A 21,872-nucleotide genomic window follows, 5' to 3' on the forward strand; every position below is an offset into this window, starting at 1 on the left:
CCAGGGTAGTCAATTCAACCATCTCCTTCGTTCCACTGGGGGAAACTTTATCTTTTATACGAAGGAGACACAAAGTACCAAATGCAATCAAATTGGTTATAGGATTAGAAGAAAAAATTTATATTATACCTTAGAGAGCAAAAAGGGAAAACAATTAAAGAAGCAAACAAAGACAAAGAAGGTTAATATGATTTTGACTCTTAAATTATAAGCATTATCCGACAAAACAAGTTTGTTAATAGAAAACTCATTCATTTCTTGGTCTCTTCGCTTGGGTTTGGAAACCAGCGTGAAAAACCAGCCGTGGGTGGATGAAGTTTCCATTTCAATAATGGCTGTCTCTTTCAAAGACCAACTATAAAAAGGACAATGGGCGAAATAAAAATACTAATTTATTTTAGCTTTTGCTTTTTAAGCTTCTAAAATAAAAATTTGAAGTTATAAAAAAGAATAACCGATTTAGGTTTAGAGATTTTTAGAAGAAATTTGAGATTATTTTTTTTTCGATTTTATATATCCCAAATAGAAAGAGTGTGTTTTGACATGTTTAATGAGACTGACAGTATGGTGTAGCGAATCAAAAATTGCTTGACACGTCGGCAAAAGACAATCGAAAATTTGATTGGTGATGATTTACCTCACTTTAGAGCGTTAATGATTTGTTTCTATATATAATATGGTATAAAGATGTATTTTACCTCACTATAGTTTTTCTTATCTAAATTCAGGAAGTAGTGCAAAAAAAGGAGAATTTTGAGTCTAAAACGCACTAATGGGTGTTAATTGGACTGCGGCTACTAAAGGCTCGAGAATCAGACACGTGAGCTATTAATAGTTTGGACCTAGCTTAGAATCAGACATGTGGGCTATTAAAAGTTTGGGCCTATGTCACGACCCCACCCGTGGGCCCGTGACCGTCACTAGGGAATGGGTAGGCTTAAGGCTACCGAAACCCGTAGTAAGCCTGACACTCACTGATTTAAACAAATCTCATCTCAAATTAATATTATTAAAACCACAAATTATCTTAATAGCTACATTCTACATAAATACTTCGGTCTGCCAGAAAAACTAGGCGAGACCTGAAAATCAGAAAATTTACAACTGATACATCTACTATTACTACTGCGGAGAATCTAAGATTTACCAATTTACATACCAAATCAAATACATCACCCGATGATGAAGGAGTCGGGTTACTGAATAAGAGTCGCGAGAGGACTAACAGTCACGAATCTGAAAAACAGTAAAAATGAGACTGTCAGTCTCGAGAGTGAGTTAAAATCAAATAATCTGGGAACTATTGCATTCTTCTCAGAAAACATAGATTGTTCAAATCAGTATATCAAACCATGCACATAAATACCAATCATACTATAATCATACCCTATTACTTTCTTCACAGAAAATATTGATCATTCGAATCAATATATCAACCATGCACGTAAATACAATCCATATTATAATCATACCATAATAAATAAATAAATGAATAAATAAAAATATATTTTTACTTTTACGGGACGAGTGGCTCGGTAGAACCCTAAACCCCAAAATCTAGTAGCCATTCGGCTCTCTTAATCCAATAAGGCCCCGAGAGCAATGCTCGACCGGGGACCTTACCTCCGGTCAGTCACTTAAGTATCCAAATAAGCCGCTCGAGAGCAATGCTCGACCAGGGACCTTACCTCCGGCGAATTTACACAAATCAGCCCAGAGAGCCATGCTCGACCAGGGGCAAACCCATGAAAATCTTATTACATGTCCATGATCATTACCGATGTAACCCATCGGTGGCATGTTCTACAAGCCACGTTTCCCAAGACACAATCATCCATTTAATAAATATCATTGTATAATGAAGTCATTCAACCATATCAATTTAATGATTAACAATTAAGAGTAAAACATCAAGCAACTCAGGTGGAAAAATGATAATATTTGGAATTATTATAACATTACTATAATAATACTCATATTATCTTCAATAATTAATAATCCAGTAAAATTAATTACGTTGAGATATTAGTAACCATGTTAAACATAAACTTCCAAAATAGCATATTAAAATCAGACTTAGCAATAGTGCAATGATTAAATGACTTTAACTCACAGGTTTGGCGACCTCCTAGCTCTGCTCCGGTGCCTCGGTAGGAGCGAGCCGAACAAACTGACAATCTAGTCACGGAAAATAATTTATCAAAACGATGAAACAATTACAATAGATCCCAGTCTAGATTCAGGGTATTGTCTAAAATCTCGACTCGGGAACTCACAGAAAATTCAGTGAACCTCCCTACAACACAAACATTACCCCCCGTAAAAACGGGTCCAGGACTGCCGGAAAAACACTCCAAATATCCAACAATTTAAACAACGGGAGTCGGGTCCTAAACTTCACTATTTCCCGACTCCGCCACACAACACAAAATACGACTATGGCAAGCAAACTGACAATTATTTTTGACTCACAAATATCATCAAATACTCAATATAATCCAATAGACACAATTAAACCAAGAATATCTAAAATTAACGGGCCAAAGAAAATTACCGAGACGCTCGATCGCTCAGTAGACTCGCCTCACGGAGTCCGATCGACGATCCGAACACACCATCGAACTCACAACGGCGATGGCGATCCCTCGCCCGATTTTTCGATCTGACACCCGATTATCCGGGAGAGATTTGCGGACGATCTCGACCGTCGATTTGCAAGCGGGCGATCGCCACCAAACCGGTGCCATTCGCGAAGCTTGGTGAGGAGAGTCGGGATACGTCCTCCGATCTTCCATAGCTCGCCCGGAGCTCGCCGGAAAAATCCAAAACCTCGGCTGCCTCCATTTTCTCTCTCCACCGGATCTTTCGTTTCCGGCCACCATTGTCGACCGCCACCGCCAAAACAAAGCCGAGGCCAGAGAGGAGTCGATCGGCACCAAGATCGGCGACCACCGCCGGAAGCGCCATGATACGGCAAGGAAGCTTCGGCCATCTTCCTCATCGCCATTGCCGCTGCAACCGGCCCGGCGCCCCAGACGGCCGACTGACCAGCCCTTCCTCCGCTCCTCTCTCTGCCCCGACATCTCTCTTCCTCTCTTCTTCTTCCTCGACTTCCATTCCTTTCAATATCGACATTTGACCCCTGAACTTTTCCTTATTACAATTTGGTCCCTCAACTTTTTTAATTACTTACAAATTCATCCTGCAGAATTCCAATTTAACCCCCAAACTTCTTTTTAGCCTTTCAATTAAGCCCTTAACTAATTAATTTGGGCCAAAACCGAATTATTGAAAATACACAATTACAAAATACCCCTGACCGACATATTTATTTACAAAAATACCAAGCTCACAAATTTCCATTAAAACCCCATAAAAATAACATTATACTTTCAATATATAATTTTACTTATATAAATATGCATTTGGAAAAATTTTGAATAACCAAAATATAATCATTTCTCAAATAATTTACTTGAATAATTTCTTAAAATTTCAAACTAATTGGGTATAGAAAATAACTCATTTATTAAATATATAAAAATTCGGGGTGTTACAGCCTAGCTTAATTCATTAAGGCCCAAAAAGAAAAGTTTAAATAATTATTATGTAATTAATAGATAATTATCATTTGAGTAGTTTAGTTTGTTTAGGACAATAAAGGGATAAACCAAAAGGAGTTGTTTGGAGAGGAGAGAACTCTAAAAAAGGAGAATCTCTACAAGGAGTATAGGTGAATTAGAAGAGGGATTGCTTTGACTAATGAATATCTGGAAGACAAGGGTTCTATTCTCGGTAGAAAATTCTGGAGTAATTTAATTAATCTTTGACATCTTACTAGCTTGCGTGAATCACTCTTGAAATAATTGGAGAAGCTTTTCGAAGACGTAGAGAAAGAGGATCAATCTTCTTCATTCCTTGAAGAGCCCTTTGAACTTTGAAGGAGTTTTAATTTTCTGTTTTATGAATCTTAAGTCTTTCTATTTAATTACAATGATTGTTGGATTGAGTATGTTAGGCTAAGTCTCATAAGTGTTTAGTTTGGTTTTTTACTTATGTTTGAACCTTATATATAGAGTTTAATGAATGATTTCTTTTCCTTCATATGTTCATTAGTTTCATCTATTATTATTGATTGACCATCATATCAATTCAATAGTAATATGTGTTATGAAAATCTTTAGGTTAAAAGTATTAGAGACATCATCTTTACTTTAATCTATGTTGGTTAAGAAACCTAAGTTGCATCATTTGCTTGAGTAACTTAGGAAAAAGGCACATCACCATCTCATTTGTTAAATTAGGGCTTAAGGGAATTATTAAGTAAAAGCTAGAATAAATACTATTTTATCATATAGTTCATATTAATTATTCTAGTTGCATATTTACTTTCTGGTTATTTAATTTCTTTTATTAAACTAAGATCATTCTTAAAATACCGGCTTAGAGTGTTTATATTTACTTTCAGTAATTTGTGTGATAGTTGGTCTTTATGATATATGCTCTACAATTTCTTGTGAAATCGACCTCGTGGTGAGCTTACCCGAACTACCATTTGGTTCGTACACTTGCGAGTACTTATTTAGACACATCAGTGATTCGAATTACAAATTTTATTAAATAGGTGACTAAATATGTCAAAATTAAAAACTCGTGCTAAAATTACAAAACACCGTAAAGATTGTAATTGAAATAACATTTAGGCCTTTCATAAATAGTAAGTGTTTATTTGGAATGAATTATTATTTTTATTTTACTGGAACAAACTCTTAGATTTCTTTTCATTTACTTTCATAAAGTTGATTTGATATTAAAATTATATAAATCTATATATATATATATATATATATATATTTTATTTCACTTTCTTGCTTCATTTTTAACAATTTTTACTTAATACCAAGCTTTAGGTTTAAAGTAAATATTATATAATGTAACGATGTTCATATATTCTATTAAATATAATATATTATTTTGACTTGAATTTAATAGATAAAAAAAAGTAAGATTTATGAATGAACATATGAAAAAACTAGAAACTTTAATTTTGAAACAGAAAAAAAAAAAACTCGAGTGAAATGTAAATATAGAAGTACACACTATAGATAGAAAAGATAAATTATTTATTAACTGAGTGTTAAACTAATTAATAGTAAAATTATTTATCTTAAGATATATTGTTAGACTTGAATCTAATGATTAAAAAATTAAGATTAATTGATGAATTAGGATTGTAACTATTGAAAATATCATCATAATGCAATAGCTTAATTAATTGAGTTTGTTGAAATATCATAATTAGAAGTAATAATTAAATTATAAAAATATATTTTAATAAATATTTAAAATCATCAAAAAGTAAATTCTGTCATAAAAAATGGCCAAGTTATATTATTTAAAAAAAATATTGACCCCAATATTTCGAGGTTTTCATTGCATAACGAGGCCCATCAATATCATGTGAACCCAATAGTATGCCATAGAACCAGAAACCGGACCCGCAAAAAACCTAAACTGGGTCGACCCGTAAAAAAATGCAAATATCCTAATTGTGACTGCAAATATAGACGGCTACAGCAATACGTTAGAAACCCTAGGGAGAGACAAAGGCGACTGCTAAAATTAGCTTGAACTAGAGTCTCTGCAACAAATGGCGACTGCTAAAACTGTAAAGGACGTTTCCCCTCATCAGTTCGTAAAGGCTTATGTCAAGCGATCTGGCAAGGTACTTTTTTTTTTCCTGATGAATATATTAATTATCCGTTTCTAAATATTTTCTTCATTTTGGTTGATTATTGATGTGCTGTATAGTGTGTCCAGAATCTGTTTGTAATTGGTTTAAATTTCAACCAGTGTATATGATTTGGAGCTGGATTTAAAGTCAAAACATATTTTCTAAAAGTGTGAACTTGATTTGTTGATTTTATGACTATTGCTTTGAGGGTTATTACGGATTTTAAAAGAGTAGACATTGTTGTGACTATGAGAAGGCGGTAGCAAAGTGGAATATGAATAAATATTGTACATTTTATCTACCATGTAACTTTTTTTTTGAGGTTTGGAGCAGGAATGAACTGATAGATAGAGAAGCAAATGAGTATCTTTTAGAGTTTGAGAGAAAAATTGTAATTCTTGAATGCTCCTCAAAAGTATTTTGTAAAATTTCATATCTATGATGGCCTTTCTATAGTACAACTCAATTGCTGATGTGGGTGAGTTAGAGGTGTATTTGAGCAGTATGGATGAACTTTACTTTTGGTCACATTTGAATATTGGCGAGCCAATGTCGAGACCAGCGTTTGTTTCAATTGTTGGATAAATTTCGATTTCGGTGATTGGATTTTGAGTTAATGAGTAGGGTGATTTGCCTTTATCAGTAGCAAGCTGCTTAATTTTTATTAGTCTTGGAAGGAGAAACCCTTAACCTGTCACAGGTTTTCTCGCTCTATGCTGCATTCATTACCTTGAGATCATGGAGGAGCAGAGTAATAATCATTTCTGCCAATTATTCAAACAACAAAGCAATAAATTCAAATCTCTAGATCGCATTAGCGCCTTACCTGATCCACTCCTCTCCTTTCTGCCATTAGCAAAAGAAGCTGTTAAAACCAGCGGTTTATCAAGAAGATGGCAGCATCTATGGACCCACGTCCCAAACCTCATCTTTCACCATTGTAAAGATAATCCAACACTATTAGAAACCGATTAAATAAATTACAAATTTGGAGACATTAATAAAGCTCATTACTTCAGTGTTAGCACCCATATCTCAACCCGCTAGTAGAATCCTGGAAAGAAACACAACTAAAACTAAGAGGATTTCCACTATCAAGAAAAAATTAAATTACAAAATTGTACAGTAAGGTCTGGAAAAACCCATTTTCAGTCTTAGAACACATCTCCCCATGAGTTGATGGATTCCTGGGCAATTTCCGATCCTGTAAAGCATATTGTCACACAAGTTGATCGAATCCTGAGAAATCACACAACCAGAGAACCCATTTTCAATCCTAGACATCTCTCGACAAGTTGATGGGAATCCTGGGCAATTTCGAATACTGTGAAACATAGTCACACAAGTTGATAATACTAGAGAGACATCTTAAAAAACCAAACTTTTAGCCTGTTTAGCGACACAAGCAAACCCTCAAAACCTAACATTATTAGGGAGCGTAATGACAAACTTCATATGAGATTCAAGAACTTCAAGTCATAAAATCAAGAAACACTGAATGAGATCTGATGACACAGATTACTCAATCTTTTAGCCATAAAAGCAACTCTTAAAGCCCACATTATCAGGAAGTGTAATAATAAAGATTGAAACCCCATTATTTCAATACTTTTAGCCAGCATTTAAGCATCATAGAATCAAGAAAAACCATTTCTCAATATTTTAGCCTGGATTCAGGAGGCATAAAATCAAGGAAACAAAATCCAGAAATGTATGCCGAATCGTAAGAAAACCGATTTTTTGAATTTTTTAGCCCCAACCAACCAATTTTTCAAATGCTTTAGCCACATGTTGCTCAGAAAGAATTCCAGAAAAGCACACAATAGACACATTCAAAATCCGGCGTAATCAAAATTCAGGAGGCATAATACTGAATCGAATAAAAGCCTTCTTTTACTCTTAGAGCAAATATATCTCTGCAAAGTAATGAGTTAAATAAAAATTATAGGCAATAAGATCCAAATATCCTAATGAAACAGGGATATAGTCCTGGGAAAAAGCAACTGAATCTCCAGTTTTGGCCTAGTTCATAAAGAAATACCAACGAATCGATTAATTTTTAAGACAAAGTAAAGCAAATTTTGGTTTTAGTCCATAAAGAAATACCAAGGAATCAATTAATTAAAAAACAAGGTAAAACAAAGTTTAAAAGATCGTTTAATTTATTGTCGAGTTGATAGACAAACCAAATCATCTAACGGCAGAAGAAACAATTTCAAATATCAGACCAGTTCTTAAACCAAACATGATCAGATATGTGGTAGATTAACTCCAAAAAACCAAATTAAACCAACTGATCTACATGATAATCAAAATCAAAACTGAGACGGACTGACAAATAACCGAGAACTGAAAAGACGTAATTAGAAAAAGAAGAACCAAACCCTAAACCCGAAGCATAACTATGTTACTCGCTGATTAATAATCATCGGTGGATGGCCCCCTATCTATCTCTTAAAGCTTCTATGCGATCCATGTAGCTATGTATTGGTGCCTTTGCTTCCCGCGGCTTCTTTTACTATAGCTCTGCCTTTTTAGTACTCCTTGAGCTAATCCCTCATTGTTTTCGCGCATTAAGCTCAGGAATACGTTTATTTGCTAATATGATGGCCGGTCATAGTTCAGTAAAGATTTTAAGTGGGTTCGCTTGGACTATGCTATGTATGAATGATCTTTCTGATAATCTTTTCTCTCTTGATTGAGTCAAGGAAAGCTACTGGGAGAAGGAACTAAAGGAGTTCTATATATAAATGAGACGAAAGGAACAGTTAATGATGACAGACCGGCTAGGATTTATAACAGAGGCGGTGTATCTCGAGGCGCTGGATATTAGACAGCTTCACTTTTACGCGATTTTAATTATTGCCAAGTTTGGATTTTGTAGGCCGCATTTATTAGCGGATATAAAACTCAATTAAACCCACTAATTGATTCATAGTTTTATTAATTGATAATATTAGTATCAAAATAAAATAATTATTTTTATTTTTAAGTTGTCATATATCTATAAATTTATTTGATTGAAAATAAAATAAATTTGTTTACTTTTGGAGGTCATTCTTTTTGTTGGTCTATAATTAAAGATATAATTATATTACCTTTTAAATTTTAATCCAGTTATTTTGAATTTAAGAGTTAAATTATATTCTAATTAAAAATTTAAAAGCTCATCGTACTTTTATCATTCCATGCGGTTGGTAAAAGAAGAAAAAAGGGCATAACACAAAAACCAAACAAAGCTCATGTTTTACTTCTCGATTTCTCAGTCTGCTTATTATAAACAAACATACAAATTTATTTATTTATTTTTTTCTGGTGGATGTTAGCGACTGATATTAGCTCCTATTATCAGGACACTCGAAGTAATCTGCTTATTCTCTATTTTTATAGCTCCAGCGAATCTTGTATTTCACCTGTTGTCTTTTTGAATTCATGCTGTTTGATAAAATGATTGTATTTAGTGAACCATCTTGTGAAAACACTATGACCCGGAAAAAGAACACCCATCTGGATTACTTTGTGATTATGGTGTTGGATTTTGAATTTCTTAATTGCTGATTCTATTTCAGATTCCATATTAAGATGAGAGCATGATTTCTACAATGTCAATGGCAAACCCTTTGAAGAAGTTTGTGTCTTGTGTTATCCTTGATTTGGATGGTACCCTTCTCAATACAGGTAAGCTTGTTGCTCTTATTTCACTTTCTTATATATTTACACCTTGTTTTCTGCTTCGTTTTACCTTTCAATTCAGCGCTTTCTTGCCCCTTCTCTGTTTGACATAGTTTATCTTCCAATTTCATGGCAGATGGAATTGTAAGTGATATTTTAAAAGTTTTTTTGGTCAAGTATGGGAAGCAATGGGATGGGAGAGAAGGTAATAGAATAGTAGGAAAGACTCCTTTCGAAGCTGCTGCTACTATAGTTGAAGATTATAAGCTTCCTTGTCCTACAGAAGAATTTATTGCAGAAATCACACCTATGTTCTCTGATCAGTAATTTAATTTTCTTTACCACTTTCTTATATTAAGAATCATTCGAACATTCTCAGGGGCTGAAATAATTGTAACCTTTTTCTTTTAACAAATTGTAGATGGTGCAAAATTAAACCGCTTCCAGGTGCCAATAGGTTGATTAAGCATTTTATTGGTCATAATGTGCCCATGGCACTGGCTTCAAACTCTCCAAGGGCAAATATAGAAGCCAAAATTTCGTGTCATGAAGGTAAGTGTTTTAGGAAGTTTAATGAGTTGATAGCTTTCATGTCTATCATTACAATGTTGCAACATATGATAACAGTCCAAGATGTGTTGCTTCTCCAATTTGAGCTAGTTTGCTGATTTTTCCGACTTATATAGGCTGGAAGGAATCCTTCTCCATCATTATTGGTGGTGATGAAGTAAAAGCAGGGAAACCATCTCCTGAAATGTGAGATAGAACAGTATATAATTTAATATTTTCTCCTATGATTTTGTTTAATACCTAAATCTTATATGTTCTTAAATTAAACCTTGTGAGCTTGCTGATTCAGATTTTTGGAAGCAGCTAGAAGGCTAAATATAGAACCATCCAGTTGCCTAGTTATTGAAGATTCTTTGTAAGTATGCCATGTCTTCCTTTTCTTTCTCTTTGATTGATGCCTTCCTAATTGGTATTCATCCAGTGATCATTAAAGAGGTTACTTCTACCAAAGAAAATAGTTAGGTCTATGACAGTATATGATCTGAAAAAGTTACATGCTATAATTGTTTCATGCTTTCAATTGACATACAAAGTATTTTTGCAACAATATCTATGCATCTTACTTCCATTGATGTTGAGACAAAGTTGGTTTGTTGGGGGGAGTATTGTTGGCACTGTCTTTATTAGAACATATAAACAGTGTTTAGCTTGCGATTCCATATAAAGATCTTATACAAGTAAGAAAAAGGTTGCTTTTACTTTACTGCTGTCAACTGTCAAGCAATCTAGCTTCTCTATTTTTTAACACAAATTACAGTAAATGCTTCACTCTGCAATATCTGTGAAATTTGATATGTTGGCTTTTCTACTAACATTTCTTCTTTATTTTTACTACAAAATGTTATATTCAGGCCTGGTGTTATGGGTGGTAAGGCTGCTGGCATGGAAGTGGTTGCTGTGCCATCAATTCCAAAACAATCCCATCTTTATACCGCAGCAGATGAAGTCATAAACTCTTTACTTGATTTGCAACCTGAAAAGTGGGGCCTTCCTGCATTTGAAGATTGTAAGATCAAAGGCTTACTCTTGCAGTCACATAGCAAGTCCTTTTTTTTTTTCCCCTCTTCGCCTCAGTTCTCATCAGAAAACGTTGATTTTTTTATTGCAGGGGTTGAGGGTACCTTGCCCGTGGAACCTTGGCATATTGGTGGTCCTGTAGTTAAGGGGTTTGGTCGTGGCTCAAAGGTTCTTGGAATCCCCACAGGTACTGAGAATTCATTAGTCTATGCTTTTGCTTTATATATCAATTTACTAGTGGCTATCTGGTTTATTCCTGATGTGACCTTATTATTGCAATGAAATTTAAGAATCAAAGGATGTATGTACTTCCTATTTGTTCTTCTATTTCATCTAATGGGTTCTTTTATTTGCTTCAGCTAATCTATCTACAGAAGGTTATTCAGCGGTGCTTTCACAGCATCCCTCAGGCGTGTATTTTGGTTGGGCTGCATTATCAACACGGGGTGTGTACAAAATGGTGATGAGTATCGGTTGGAATCCATATTTTAACAATGTGGAGAAGACTATAGTAAGTGCTGAATTCACTTGAAAGGCAGCGGACGCTGCTCTTTTGCTATTTTCTAATTCTAGTCGATACTGTAGGAACCATGGCTGCTTCATGAATTTGAGGAAGATTTCTATGGTGAGGAGCTGCGACTTGTTATAGTTGGCTACATTCGACCAGAGGTATCATCAATTCCAACTATTATTGTTTCTGCAATTATTTTTCCCGCCCTTCTCTCATTTTGTTTGTTCCAAATTTCTCCTTGGAACATGATTAGGCCAATTTCCCATCACTTGAGAGCTTGGTAGCAAAGATTCAGGAGGACAGAAAAGTGGCAGAGATAGCCCTTGATCTTCCATTGTACTCAAAATTTAGGGACGATCCATATTTGAAAGGCTCGTCATTATGATGACGATGATCCATAAAGTCATGTCATGTATTCTTAAAGGTTCTCCAGCAGATTGTAACCAAGAAAGTAAAAAAAAAAAAAAAGAAGTTATGGAGCAGATGACCCTCTCTGTTAGGGGAGGAAAAGAAAAACAAAAGAAAGAATTTTTCAAATTCTATATTATATTCTCATTCTCATTCCCATTCTGCTGAGATGTAATGCCACTCCCATATGAAGATAATGGGCGTGAAATGATGCATTAGGGCTGGGAGGCCTGATAATGAGTAATAATTGCGACTGATTATGTACGCAAATCACAATTTCTTTGGGTGAAATTATAATTAATCTTACTTACGTTTTGTTATTAAGCCATGTGTTTCAACTTTACTGTGGTGATATATAAAACAATGGCCTGCGTGATTATCATATTTACATTTACAAGATAATGGGAACCAAAATGTTATGCCAGAAAAAAATAGTTAATCTAATGATTGAGAAACCATCCTCGATCATGAAATCTTATCCTTGATGAAGAAATGAATTGGTTTAATACCGGTGACAATTCTTGTAGAGTCTGGTCACCGCCAAGCCTGGAGGAACATTACATTAGCTGCAATTATTAGTAGAAAATTGGATTGTTCTTTTTTCAGAGAGTCAGTTCAAGATGGGCTTCAGCAAGAATTTTTAACATGGGCTCAATTATTAAACGACTTTGAAAAAAAGAAAAGAAAAAAAAGAAAAAAGTGAAGGTGAGGAAGGGATGTGTTGATTTTAAAATAAGCTTATAGGCTAAGAAAACCAGTTCAATTCTTTTTAATTCAGCACTGACATAAAAAGATGATTTGCGTATCAAAAGTGAATACTAATACAGATCATTATACCTGTAAATTAGCTTCGGATACAGCTTATCTTCTATCTATTATTATTATTAAATTTCTAAAGTTAAAAGTTAAAAAAAAAAAAAGAACCAAGAAAAAAACAAAACATGCCTGCTTGCTCCCTTACCTGCTTTGTCTTATAAGCATGTACCATCAATAATCTTACAACCAAAGCTTAATAAAAAAAGTATTGACGTGTTGTTGACTACTCGCTTGTAGATCCGGATCATCTAAAACCCGCAAAAAGGAAACAACTCACGATCACCAAATCAGCCGCCGTTTTGGAATCTTCAGTCAAACGAGGAAAACAAACCCATTCCCAACCGTTCGATTACTATCTTTTCTCTCTCCACTTCTCATGAGCACGCCCCCATCATATCCCCACCACTCTCACCCACTACTAATCATATTCATGCATCCATTGCCTAAACCACTCCACCATTCCTACCCCGCCACGTAGAATTATTATAATATCTGCGTCACTACGGAACCACTCACTATAAACAAATGGCTAAGCACACACCAACAAACCCCAAAAACGTGTTCTAGACGACACCGACGCAGCCGACTCGGACCGACCAATTCGCCACGTCATCATCCCAGAAGTTGCTTCCTATGTCGTCTCATTTACTTCCACGTGTCTAATTCAAACGGCTAGTCCTGTGTTACTGTTTTATTTTTTAACCGCCAAAAGGATAACTTTAATCCACACTAGAAATATATAAATATAAATATTTTTGATATCATTGGAAATCTCCAGTAGTTTCTGCGTTAACCGCGTAGGAATTTGCCTTTTCTTAATTTATTATTATTTTTACTGCTAAACTTAAAGAGATGGGAGGCTATCTTTCCACACTATAAAAGCGCCACTTTAGATTTTTAAAGCAAAACTGAAAATTCTATATCCTTCAAAAACGGTTTTGTCTCAATTTTCGCCACTTCAAAAGCATTTTACCTTAACACGAACTCTTCTCTCAACTGTTAATTTAGGGTTTTATATTAAGGTTTGTCTCTCCTACATCTTCAGTTCTCTATATCTATATATCTAATGTCTATCTCGGAAGATTTGCAAATATATTCTTTTATCTGTTTTTTGTTTTTCAAAATTTGTTTTTACTCTTTTATTTTGAGGTTTCTGTTTCTTCTGTTCATTCACTTAATCTGATCCATTCAGTTTCCGAAATTTCTCTGCAGATTTAAAAGAAAAAATTGTTATTGGAAATTCAATTTTTTTTATTTTTCCGAAATGGCATTGGGAAAGAGAAGCAATTCAATGAAGTTAAACCGTGCTGGAGTTGACAGTGATGAGGCATTCAAAAGACTGGGTTGTGTCCGATATACACGAAGTTTCGGAAGGAAGAGGATTGTGATTTCAAATGCTGTAGATTTATTGACTTTGGATTCGCCAATTAAAACTCCATTGAAAAGGCTTTGTAGTTTAGAGCCTGAGAATCCAATCAAAACTCCGTTGAAAAGACTTTGTAGTTTAGAGCCCGAAAAATCTACACTTGAAACCTTGCCTCAGGATATTCTGGTTAGTGTTTTGCTAAATTCATTAGCTGAGTACTTCGGTTTCTGCATTCTAATTGAACATTTTGTAATTAATGTTTCTGTTCTTGACTTGCAGGTTAGGGTTCTCTGCTGTGTTAATCATGATGACTTGAAACAGCTTTTCCATGTATCTACAGCAATAAGAGAAGCTGTAAGTAATAATTTTGTTTTGGTCTAAATTTTGATTTAGAATTGATTTTTATTTTATTTTATTAGTTATTGATTATGGTTGATTGTTTTGTTTTCATTTACAGACTTTGGTTGCAAGGAAATTGCATTTTGCCTACAGCACACCAAGAAAGATCCCTGCTTTTCGAACTCCTATTGCTTCTACTGAGAATCCAACTGAATTTGACGAGTTCGAAGCCCCGAATGCTCCAAAGGTATCACGGTGTTACAAGTCGCGATTAAACAGGAAGAATCTGATGGACATATCGGTGGCATTATTTGCTTCCCCAAGGAAGGGACTGTTCATGGAAACAGAGGTGTGAGAGCAGAGCTGGGTCATGTATATAACACTGATTTGTTTTTGGTTTGTTGTAGATAGAAGAAGATGAAGATGAAAAAAAATGGGAAAACTGGAGATTTGATTATATCAGGTCTCGTTTTGGGTAGGTTTATGTTCATGGCAAGAATCTTTACAAGCCAAATTTTTATTTTATTCTTCAACGCCTTCCATTGAAGATATAGGGGATTGGCTTGTTTGTATCTTTCTTAGTGTGCACATGGGTAGTGAAACATATTTATTCAAGGGCAATCCCTGCCCTTCTCGTTCGATAAATGTACATTTGCATATGCTTTGTGCTTCATATAATGAATAAAAATTCCTCGTTAATTTCTCTGCTTTATTCGACTTTTTATGGTGGTACTGTAAATGCTAAAATTCTCGAATTGTTCTTTTTTTTTTTTTTTTGAAAAGAGTGGGATGTTTGAGCAATTAAGGGAAGGAAAGTTAATTAAAGCGCATGTTTGGCATTAACAAGTGGAAGAACAATTGACATATATGGAAACGAAATATTATTTTTTTTTAGCAGAATACTGGAGACAGCATTGCCGGGGAATCTAATTTAAAGACAGCTGTTTCTGGGTTCAGATGTTACTTATAAACGCGTCATTTAGGTTCTAATACCCATTATGGAAAGATGGGGAATGTTTAGACACCAGTTGTACTCTACTTAATCACAGTGAACATGCATTTATGATATTAGAAATTACCCAAAGTCGGAAAATTAACTCATATCATGTATTAAAAGTTATATATTTTAAGTTGTTAATTAGAAATACTTGGTTTAGCGGCTGCTGGTTTAGAACTGACTACGGCAAAAGCTGTTGTTTGCCAAATATTGATGATTGATGAAGAGGAATATAGGACTGCATCAATCCCTAGGTTATATATATAAATCAAGAAAGAATAAATAGCATCAAAAGGGGCGCTAAGTTTGCATGTGGGGTTAAAGGTGTTAGCGAAAGGTTCGAGCCTTATTATATGCAGTTCACTAGATATGTGGCAAAATCAAATTTTGCAGAAGAGCAAGAATATCTCCAAATGCATTCCATTTCTTGAAGTTTCACAAGTTGATGATTCATAGTATTTACCTAATATCTATCAGAAAATTATTTCAGATGCACTTGCTCATTTTTGGTTCCTGATCATAAACCATGTCCAAAGATATATCACTGTTTATTTCACTAGATCGAACACACTTGAATTGAATGAACATGATCAGATATAGTAAGTACTATCTAATAGCATTAACTTAACTTTGTGGGTGTGGGTAATTTTCCATTTGATTTGTGTCTGATAAATGCACAGACTACTAGTTCCTTCTCAGGTGTCAGAAATGATATTGTTGTTTCCAGATCTGATAACATTGCATTGTCTTATGTACATTAACCCACTCTTCCGTTCCAGAGGATTTCTTCCATAACATAACATGATGAAGCTTATTTAAGTTTGATGTCTGACCTGTCACTATTGATTAAGATGTTATCTTCTGCTTTTGTTTTTATCTTTCTCTCTTGGTCAAATGGTCAAGTTTCTTACTTGGTCCTGGTCTGCACCATGAACCGCAAACTCTCCCGTTCAAATTTAAGGCTTATCTCGGACTATAAAGAAAGTACGAAAATTTGAAGTTTATCGTGTGGGGCCTATATCTATTAAACCTACCTAACCTTTAGCCGGCCCAATAGCATTCAAAACCCCAAACTCGAGTTGGTTTTCTGTGCTTTGACCCAGTTAGTTTATTTATTTTCGACTAATGCGCTTGGCTCCATCTTATTTGGCGCTGCTTCTCCCATTTCTGTTACTCAAAAAGAGAGATACCGATACCTTACAGCTCATCAATGGCTTCTACTTCCACGAAACGCGATCACGAACCTGATAAAGAAAATGAATGTGAGTCGAAAAAAGCAAGGACTGGTGATACTGCTGATACCGATTCTCCAAAATTACAGCTTCCAAAGAAGCGCGCGGTTCTAAATCCTGCTGATTGCAACTGAGACATTCTCTCCTCCGTTTTTTCTGTTGATCATTTTTATCTCATTTATTGTATTTGGTTGCTAATTACATTATGCATTTTATTAAACATTGATATTTTATACGTGAATGATCATAATTATTCTCTGCGTTGTGAGAGTGTCAGTGCTTTATGCTTGATCTAGATGTTTGTTCTGATAATTAATAATTAATGAAACGGATATTGTGAGTGCAAATCTAAAACTATCTTCTTTGGAACAAATCACACGCAAGAACTGAATTCCTGCAAAAAAATAATGTCAATTTGGCATGATTTTGATACTTATGTTTACAGAATCGAGTTCTAGCAACTCCCAAACATGAAAATTGTTTAAAAGTAGTTGAATTGAGTTCCTGAACATTTAGACTTTCCAAACAAGGTCATTGATTGTAATGTGTGTAAGAACATTGCAAGAATAGTTAAGAAAGTTAACCACAGTACGATACCTAGTAAGTCTAAACATGCAAGTATTTTAAAGACATTTTTGGTAGAAGTGAAATCATGCCCCAGGCAATATGATTTATTCCCAACAAAAGAAAAAAAGATGTATGAATTTTGAAAACTTTTTTTAAAGTGTCTGATCATTGATATATTTAATGCAACTATTATCCAGATTTCAGTATTGAAAATGATGGTCTCAAAGTTTCTGCTCTTCACGGGGAGGGGTTTGCTTATTATGGAAGATACACCTCCATATGAGCAGCATGTCTGTCGTGTTGGCATTTCAAGAGGAGATGATGCAGTGGGAAAGCTTGGGAAGACCCTACACAGCTATGTATTTGGGGGAAGCATAAAATTTCTGATGCTGGACAGTCTTCAGATTGGGGTGAAAAGTTTAGGGTTGGGGTTGGAGATACCATTGTTTGTGCTGTTGACCTTGAACGTAAACCACTAGCTTCTATTAGATTCTACAACAACGGAAAATAGTTGGGTTATGCAAAACCTTTAGATGCTGGTCCAACAGGTCTTGGAGTGGTAAATTCTCCTATGAAACAGCCACAATGGGTATCAGCTTTCCTCATGTTCTATTGAAAAATGTTGTGGTTACGTTGCAGTTCAGTGTTGAAGATGGACTTGTCCCGGTACATAAATTCAAACCCTGGAACTCAGCTCTTGACGACGGAAATGCAATATCAGGACCTGTTTTCACTGATATAGGGGATTGCAAAGTAATGATGCTGGTAGGATTGCCTGCTTTGGGTGAGAGTACATAAGCAGAGACATGGTTGAAAGAGCATCCTGAAAGCGTTATGTGTTACTTGGTACCAATCTTGTTCTGGACCAGATGAAAGTCCCCGTTCTTTACAGTTATGATGAACAATTTGATCGCCTGATGAGTCGAGGAAATGCAATATTGGATATTTTACTGTCCAGGGCCGCCATGATTTCTTGCAATTACATTATTGATCAAAATAATGTTTTCAAGAGTGCACGCGAACGTAAATTGACACCTTCTGCAAATTTCAACAAGGTGGTTGCACAGTAGTGAAATATTCACATATTGATATGACCATTATTGCTAACCCTTGTATCAGTCGTGGTATTTCCAAAAGCACATGAGTTGAAGCTTCGTGCAGATAAACGATGTAAAGAAATGGGAAGGGAAGTTCCAGCCGATGCAGTGAAAAATATATCAGGTATTTGATTATATTTTGTATTCTGTTTTTAACTCCATAAGAGTTGATTATATTAATTCTAATACATTGTGGCTTTATCATGACATTGCAATTACTTCTGGCAGTAAGTTATGCTTTGCCCATGAGCATGGATATGTCTGGTTCGGATGAATGTTTCAGTCAAGTGAATGTTTAAAAGTTGTGCTATTATTCCCTCTATATGCTGCAGATGATAATGACTGTTGCTTTTGGTAATTTTTTAAGATTATTTTTCCTGAACTGGGTGTAGCTGAGTCCTGAGTTATTTGGTGGATATGAACATGCTTTGAAGGCCGACTCTATACCTATGCTTGGAAAACTTCTGTTGCTTCATATCCTGGGCGTTCAGTGCAAAATCAAGGAGCTTTATCAGGTTCTTGTGTAGCCTTTTTCTGTTCTTTTATCCATATACCATGTCAGTAACAGTTGGTGGCAGACATTGCAAAATTTCTCATCTACCTCTGTCTCTTCCTCCTTCATACACTCAACCCCCTTGTCCGCGGAACTTTGAGTACCAAGTTGCCAAACATGTAAGTTGGAGTTTCTAGTTTGACATAGCCCAATTATTTTTATCAAGACTGGTTCTGTTTTCTATATTTCAAGGAAGATTTAGTTCTGTACTTCTCTTAAATCTTGCTTTATTTGCCTCACACATGAACTGTCCTAGTAATTTCATTGCGTGAATTTTGGAATGCCAATAGATTTATTTTATGTTGATCTTTTATAATTCTATAAATTTAGCAAAATAAATAATGCGATAGTAGCTCCAATCTCAAATGTTGCAGGTGAAAAAAGTATACGGAAGATCTATTTACAGAGAAGTACTATTGCACAACCCATTGGTATGTACACTGGTGGTGATGGTGTTATTCCTGGAGGTAGAACTGACTCGTTATCAGAGCTTTGAAGCTGTTAACCCCTGTAGCAAGCAAAACTTAACGGGGAAGAATAATACTGTTAGTACAAAAGGAGCATCTTACTTGGTCATCGACTTCTTCAAAGATGGGAGAAATACACAGTCTGTGTTCCTTTGTTTGTGTGCGTGCATGCTTTTCATTTTTTTGTCTTTGTCAAGCTTGGTACTGACCAATGATCATTAGAGGATGTGGCCTTCATCTGGGATGGAAACGATGAAATGTCAACATAGTTGGATATCATTGTACAGTCTGTTAATCCATCATTTGATCCAATTAGACGGATATGGAAAAATTGCATTGCCTCAACTGAGGTGCAATTTCCTGGTCATCTAATTCAACGTCACTGCCTTTTCAGTTTGAATAACAATCTATGCCAGCCACTAAAATTTCTTCTTTTAGCAACTTTTCTAACTTGTCTGTGTTTCCCATTTACTTTCATTCACTGTATTGCATTGAAACTTAATTTGTTAAAGAGATCTATATAAGTAAATCTAGATCTGGATTTTGTGATATTGATCAAAGACTGATGTGAAACCTTCACCTGTAAGATTCGGCTGAACCACATATATGCTACAGCCTACAAAGAATGACCAAATATGAGGAGTCATGTAGTGCTGAAAGGAAAAAGGTATAGGTCCCATATATTGTACGTTTCATCTCTATACCATGTGAAAAGCCTCTCTAAAGTTTCATATTCCTTATCAGCAATTCATGATTTGGAAGCCCACCAGACACCTTCTTCCTCGTTCGACTTCCTTATATTCATCTAGCAGCTCATCTTTTCAGATTCTTGATGTGTTGATGAAGACCATGTAAAATGGAGGAAAATCATTAGATAGGACTTGGTCGCCACAGTTTAGACGATTATGTGACAGTCTCACGTGTGGAGATAATCTAAAGAATAAAATAAACATGGTAAAAGTAGTTAACAACTAGGTAAAGAGAAAGTTCCCAAGTTCTCTAAAAGATAGAAAAGGGTCCATTTGGATTTTTATATTACATCTCTCTTTTACTTGCTCCATAAAATTCTTCATTCACCTTATCTAGATGAGATGTTCCGCTTTTGACCCATACAAACATGAAAGCTTTTCTGGGACCAGCTGCCCTGAAATTCAATGTTTTTCACATTCAATCATTCCTCTCCATTATTTTCTTGATAGTCAAGCTATTATATTAAGTGGTCGCCCCATAGTACCTTCTTATAATGGTTGAAAGAGCTCTATTCCTTTCAAAAAGAGTCGGATAACATTCAAAAAGAAAAAAAAAAGCTAATAGCTTCATTTAACTCTTTTTCCCAGCAGCTTTTCAATGATCAAGTAATTGCTTTTTGCTGAGGACATCTCAACTTGTGTACAGAGCACGTGCATGGTAAGCAAAAATAGGTTGCTACTGCACATCCATGCCTGTTGGTTCATCGACAATTAGCCAATGCGTTAGCTTTGCTTCATTGATTGTGCATCTTCGGTTGCATTGGACCAGCCTCCAGGTTTGGTAATTTAGCCTCCTTGTGCAACAGGCAAAAACAATTAAGTACAATCTTATCTAATACTTTAACTGGAATCAAGAATAATAGTAAAATCTACTTTCTTCTTCCCCTTTTATATTCCTCTACTTTTTCCTTTCCCTTCCTAACTACAAAAGCATAGTATGTACTTATCGGCATATCATCAGGTTGCTTGTTGGAAAATACAACAATGGTTTTTGAGAAATGCGTGTGGCTTTGTCCACATTAATGACTTCTAATTTTACCCTTATTGAACTGTCAATGCCGTTGAAACTAATCCCACCTTACTTAATGTGAAATGGATGTTTGATTAATTGCTGATCACAGTACATCAAAAGTCAAAGCGACAGGATTTTTCTCAAGAAGAAAAGGGTTCGTTCGCGGCACTACTTATGAGGAAGTGATGTCTTGCTAGTCAGAGTGCATATTAAATGAGATAAGGGGCCCTTTTGAAGAGAAAATTGTTGGTCACTCGTGCATGAATTTGTGCCATAAAAATGTAGTATTCATTTATTTATTCATTTTTCCTTAGAGACACAAACAGTGTGCATGTAATGCATCTATCATCATTTTTATTAAATAGCCAAATTCCACATGAGATACTGAAATAGGTCATTTGTATATGATTAATCATATATATATGCCAATGTTACCAATTCATTTGAAGCATTCTTTGTTTGATAAGTCCGTTTCATTTAAGTTTGGATTATATGGCGAGATCAGCAAGCAACTTCACTACTCGAAAAGAGTCCATGAGAAAACCCTCGAGTGTTCATGAAATCAATGATGGCAGAATGTCTTAAATTTGACAATTCCATGCCTTCTCTCAATATGTCCCCAACATTACAAGACAATCTCCATCTTACAGAAAAAGGAGATTGTTACCTGTAAGGCAATGAAAAGAAAGAAAGATGGCCGAGAAAAGGATTTTTGTTGCTAAAGTGAATGGAAAGAGAAAAAATTTTAAAAATGAGAAAAGAAAA

General features: G+C 35.1%; 2 protein-coding genes, 1 long non-coding RNA gene and 1 pseudogene across 3 annotated transcripts; all 4 read left to right on the forward strand.

Moving 5' to 3' along the window:
• Nucleotides 1-4,905: 4,905 nt before the first annotated feature.
• Nucleotides 4,906-6,371, forward strand: LOC125370215. The gene is made up of 2 exons (XR_007216156.1): nucleotides 4,906-5,725; nucleotides 5,854-6,371. It is a non-coding gene; the product is annotated as an uncharacterized LOC125370215 (long non-coding RNA).
• A 2,511-nt stretch (nucleotides 6,372-8,882) lies between these two features.
• LOC8289831 (bifunctional riboflavin kinase/FMN phosphatase) lies at nucleotides 8,883-12,236 on the forward strand. Its single transcript, XM_002524634.4, has 11 exons — nucleotides 8,883-9,096; nucleotides 9,304-9,412; nucleotides 9,543-9,729; nucleotides 9,828-9,958; nucleotides 10,093-10,162; nucleotides 10,266-10,331; nucleotides 10,828-10,982; nucleotides 11,085-11,180; nucleotides 11,353-11,504; nucleotides 11,579-11,662; nucleotides 11,758-12,236. Exons 2-11 carry the CDS (start codon nucleotides 9,325-9,327, stop codon nucleotides 11,887-11,889), a joined length of 1,161 nt encoding a protein of 386 aa, XP_002524680.2. The 5' UTR covers nucleotides 8,883-9,096; nucleotides 9,304-9,324; the 3' UTR covers nucleotides 11,890-12,236.
• A 1,354-nt stretch (nucleotides 12,237-13,590) lies between these two features.
• Nucleotides 13,591-15,145, forward strand: LOC8289832 (F-box protein SKIP27). The gene is made up of 4 exons (XM_015722668.3): nucleotides 13,591-13,750; nucleotides 13,941-14,280; nucleotides 14,374-14,448; nucleotides 14,552-15,145. Exons 2-4 carry the CDS (start codon nucleotides 13,993-13,995, stop codon nucleotides 14,786-14,788), a joined length of 600 nt encoding a protein of 199 aa, XP_015578154.1. The 5' UTR covers nucleotides 13,591-13,750; nucleotides 13,941-13,992; the 3' UTR covers nucleotides 14,789-15,145.
• A 149-nt stretch (nucleotides 15,146-15,294) lies between these two features.
• LOC8283319 lies at nucleotides 15,295-19,000 on the forward strand (annotated as a pseudogene).
• Nucleotides 19,001-21,872: the final 2,872 nt, after the last annotated feature.

Source organism: Ricinus communis, chromosome 5 (assembly GCF_019578655.1).
Source record: "Ricinus communis isolate WT05 ecotype wild-type chromosome 5, ASM1957865v1, whole genome shotgun sequence".
Lineage (NCBI taxonomy): Eukaryota > Viridiplantae > Streptophyta > Magnoliopsida > Malpighiales > Euphorbiaceae > Ricinus > Ricinus communis.

What these genes read in the sequence shown, in the direction of transcription:
- LOC8289832 (XM_015722668.3), top strand. Translation starts at nt 13,993, where the DNA reads ATGGCATTGGGAAAGAGAAGCAATTCAATGAAGTTAAACCGTGCTGGA. An exon ending in CCTTGCCTCAGGATATTCTG is followed by an intron (nt 14,281 to 14,373) that starts GTTAGTGTTTTG and finishes CTTGACTTGCAG; the next exon opens with GTTAGGGTTCTCTGCTGTGT. An exon ending in CTACAGCAATAAGAGAAGCT is followed by an intron (nt 14,449 to 14,551) that starts GTAAGTAATAAT and finishes TTTCATTTACAG; the next exon opens with ACTTTGGTTGCAAGGAAATT.
- LOC8289831 (XM_002524634.4), top strand. Translation starts at nt 9,325, where the DNA reads ATGATTTCTACAATGTCAATGGCAAACCCTTTGAAGAAGTTTGTGTCT. An exon ending in GGGAAACCATCTCCTGAAAT is followed by an intron (nt 10,163 to 10,265) that starts GTGAGATAGAAC and finishes TTGCTGATTCAG; the next exon opens with ATTTTTGGAAGCAGCTAGAA. An exon ending in GGTTCTTGGAATCCCCACAG is followed by an intron (nt 11,181 to 11,352) that starts GTACTGAGAATT and finishes TATTTGCTTCAG; the next exon opens with CTAATCTATCTACAGAAGGT.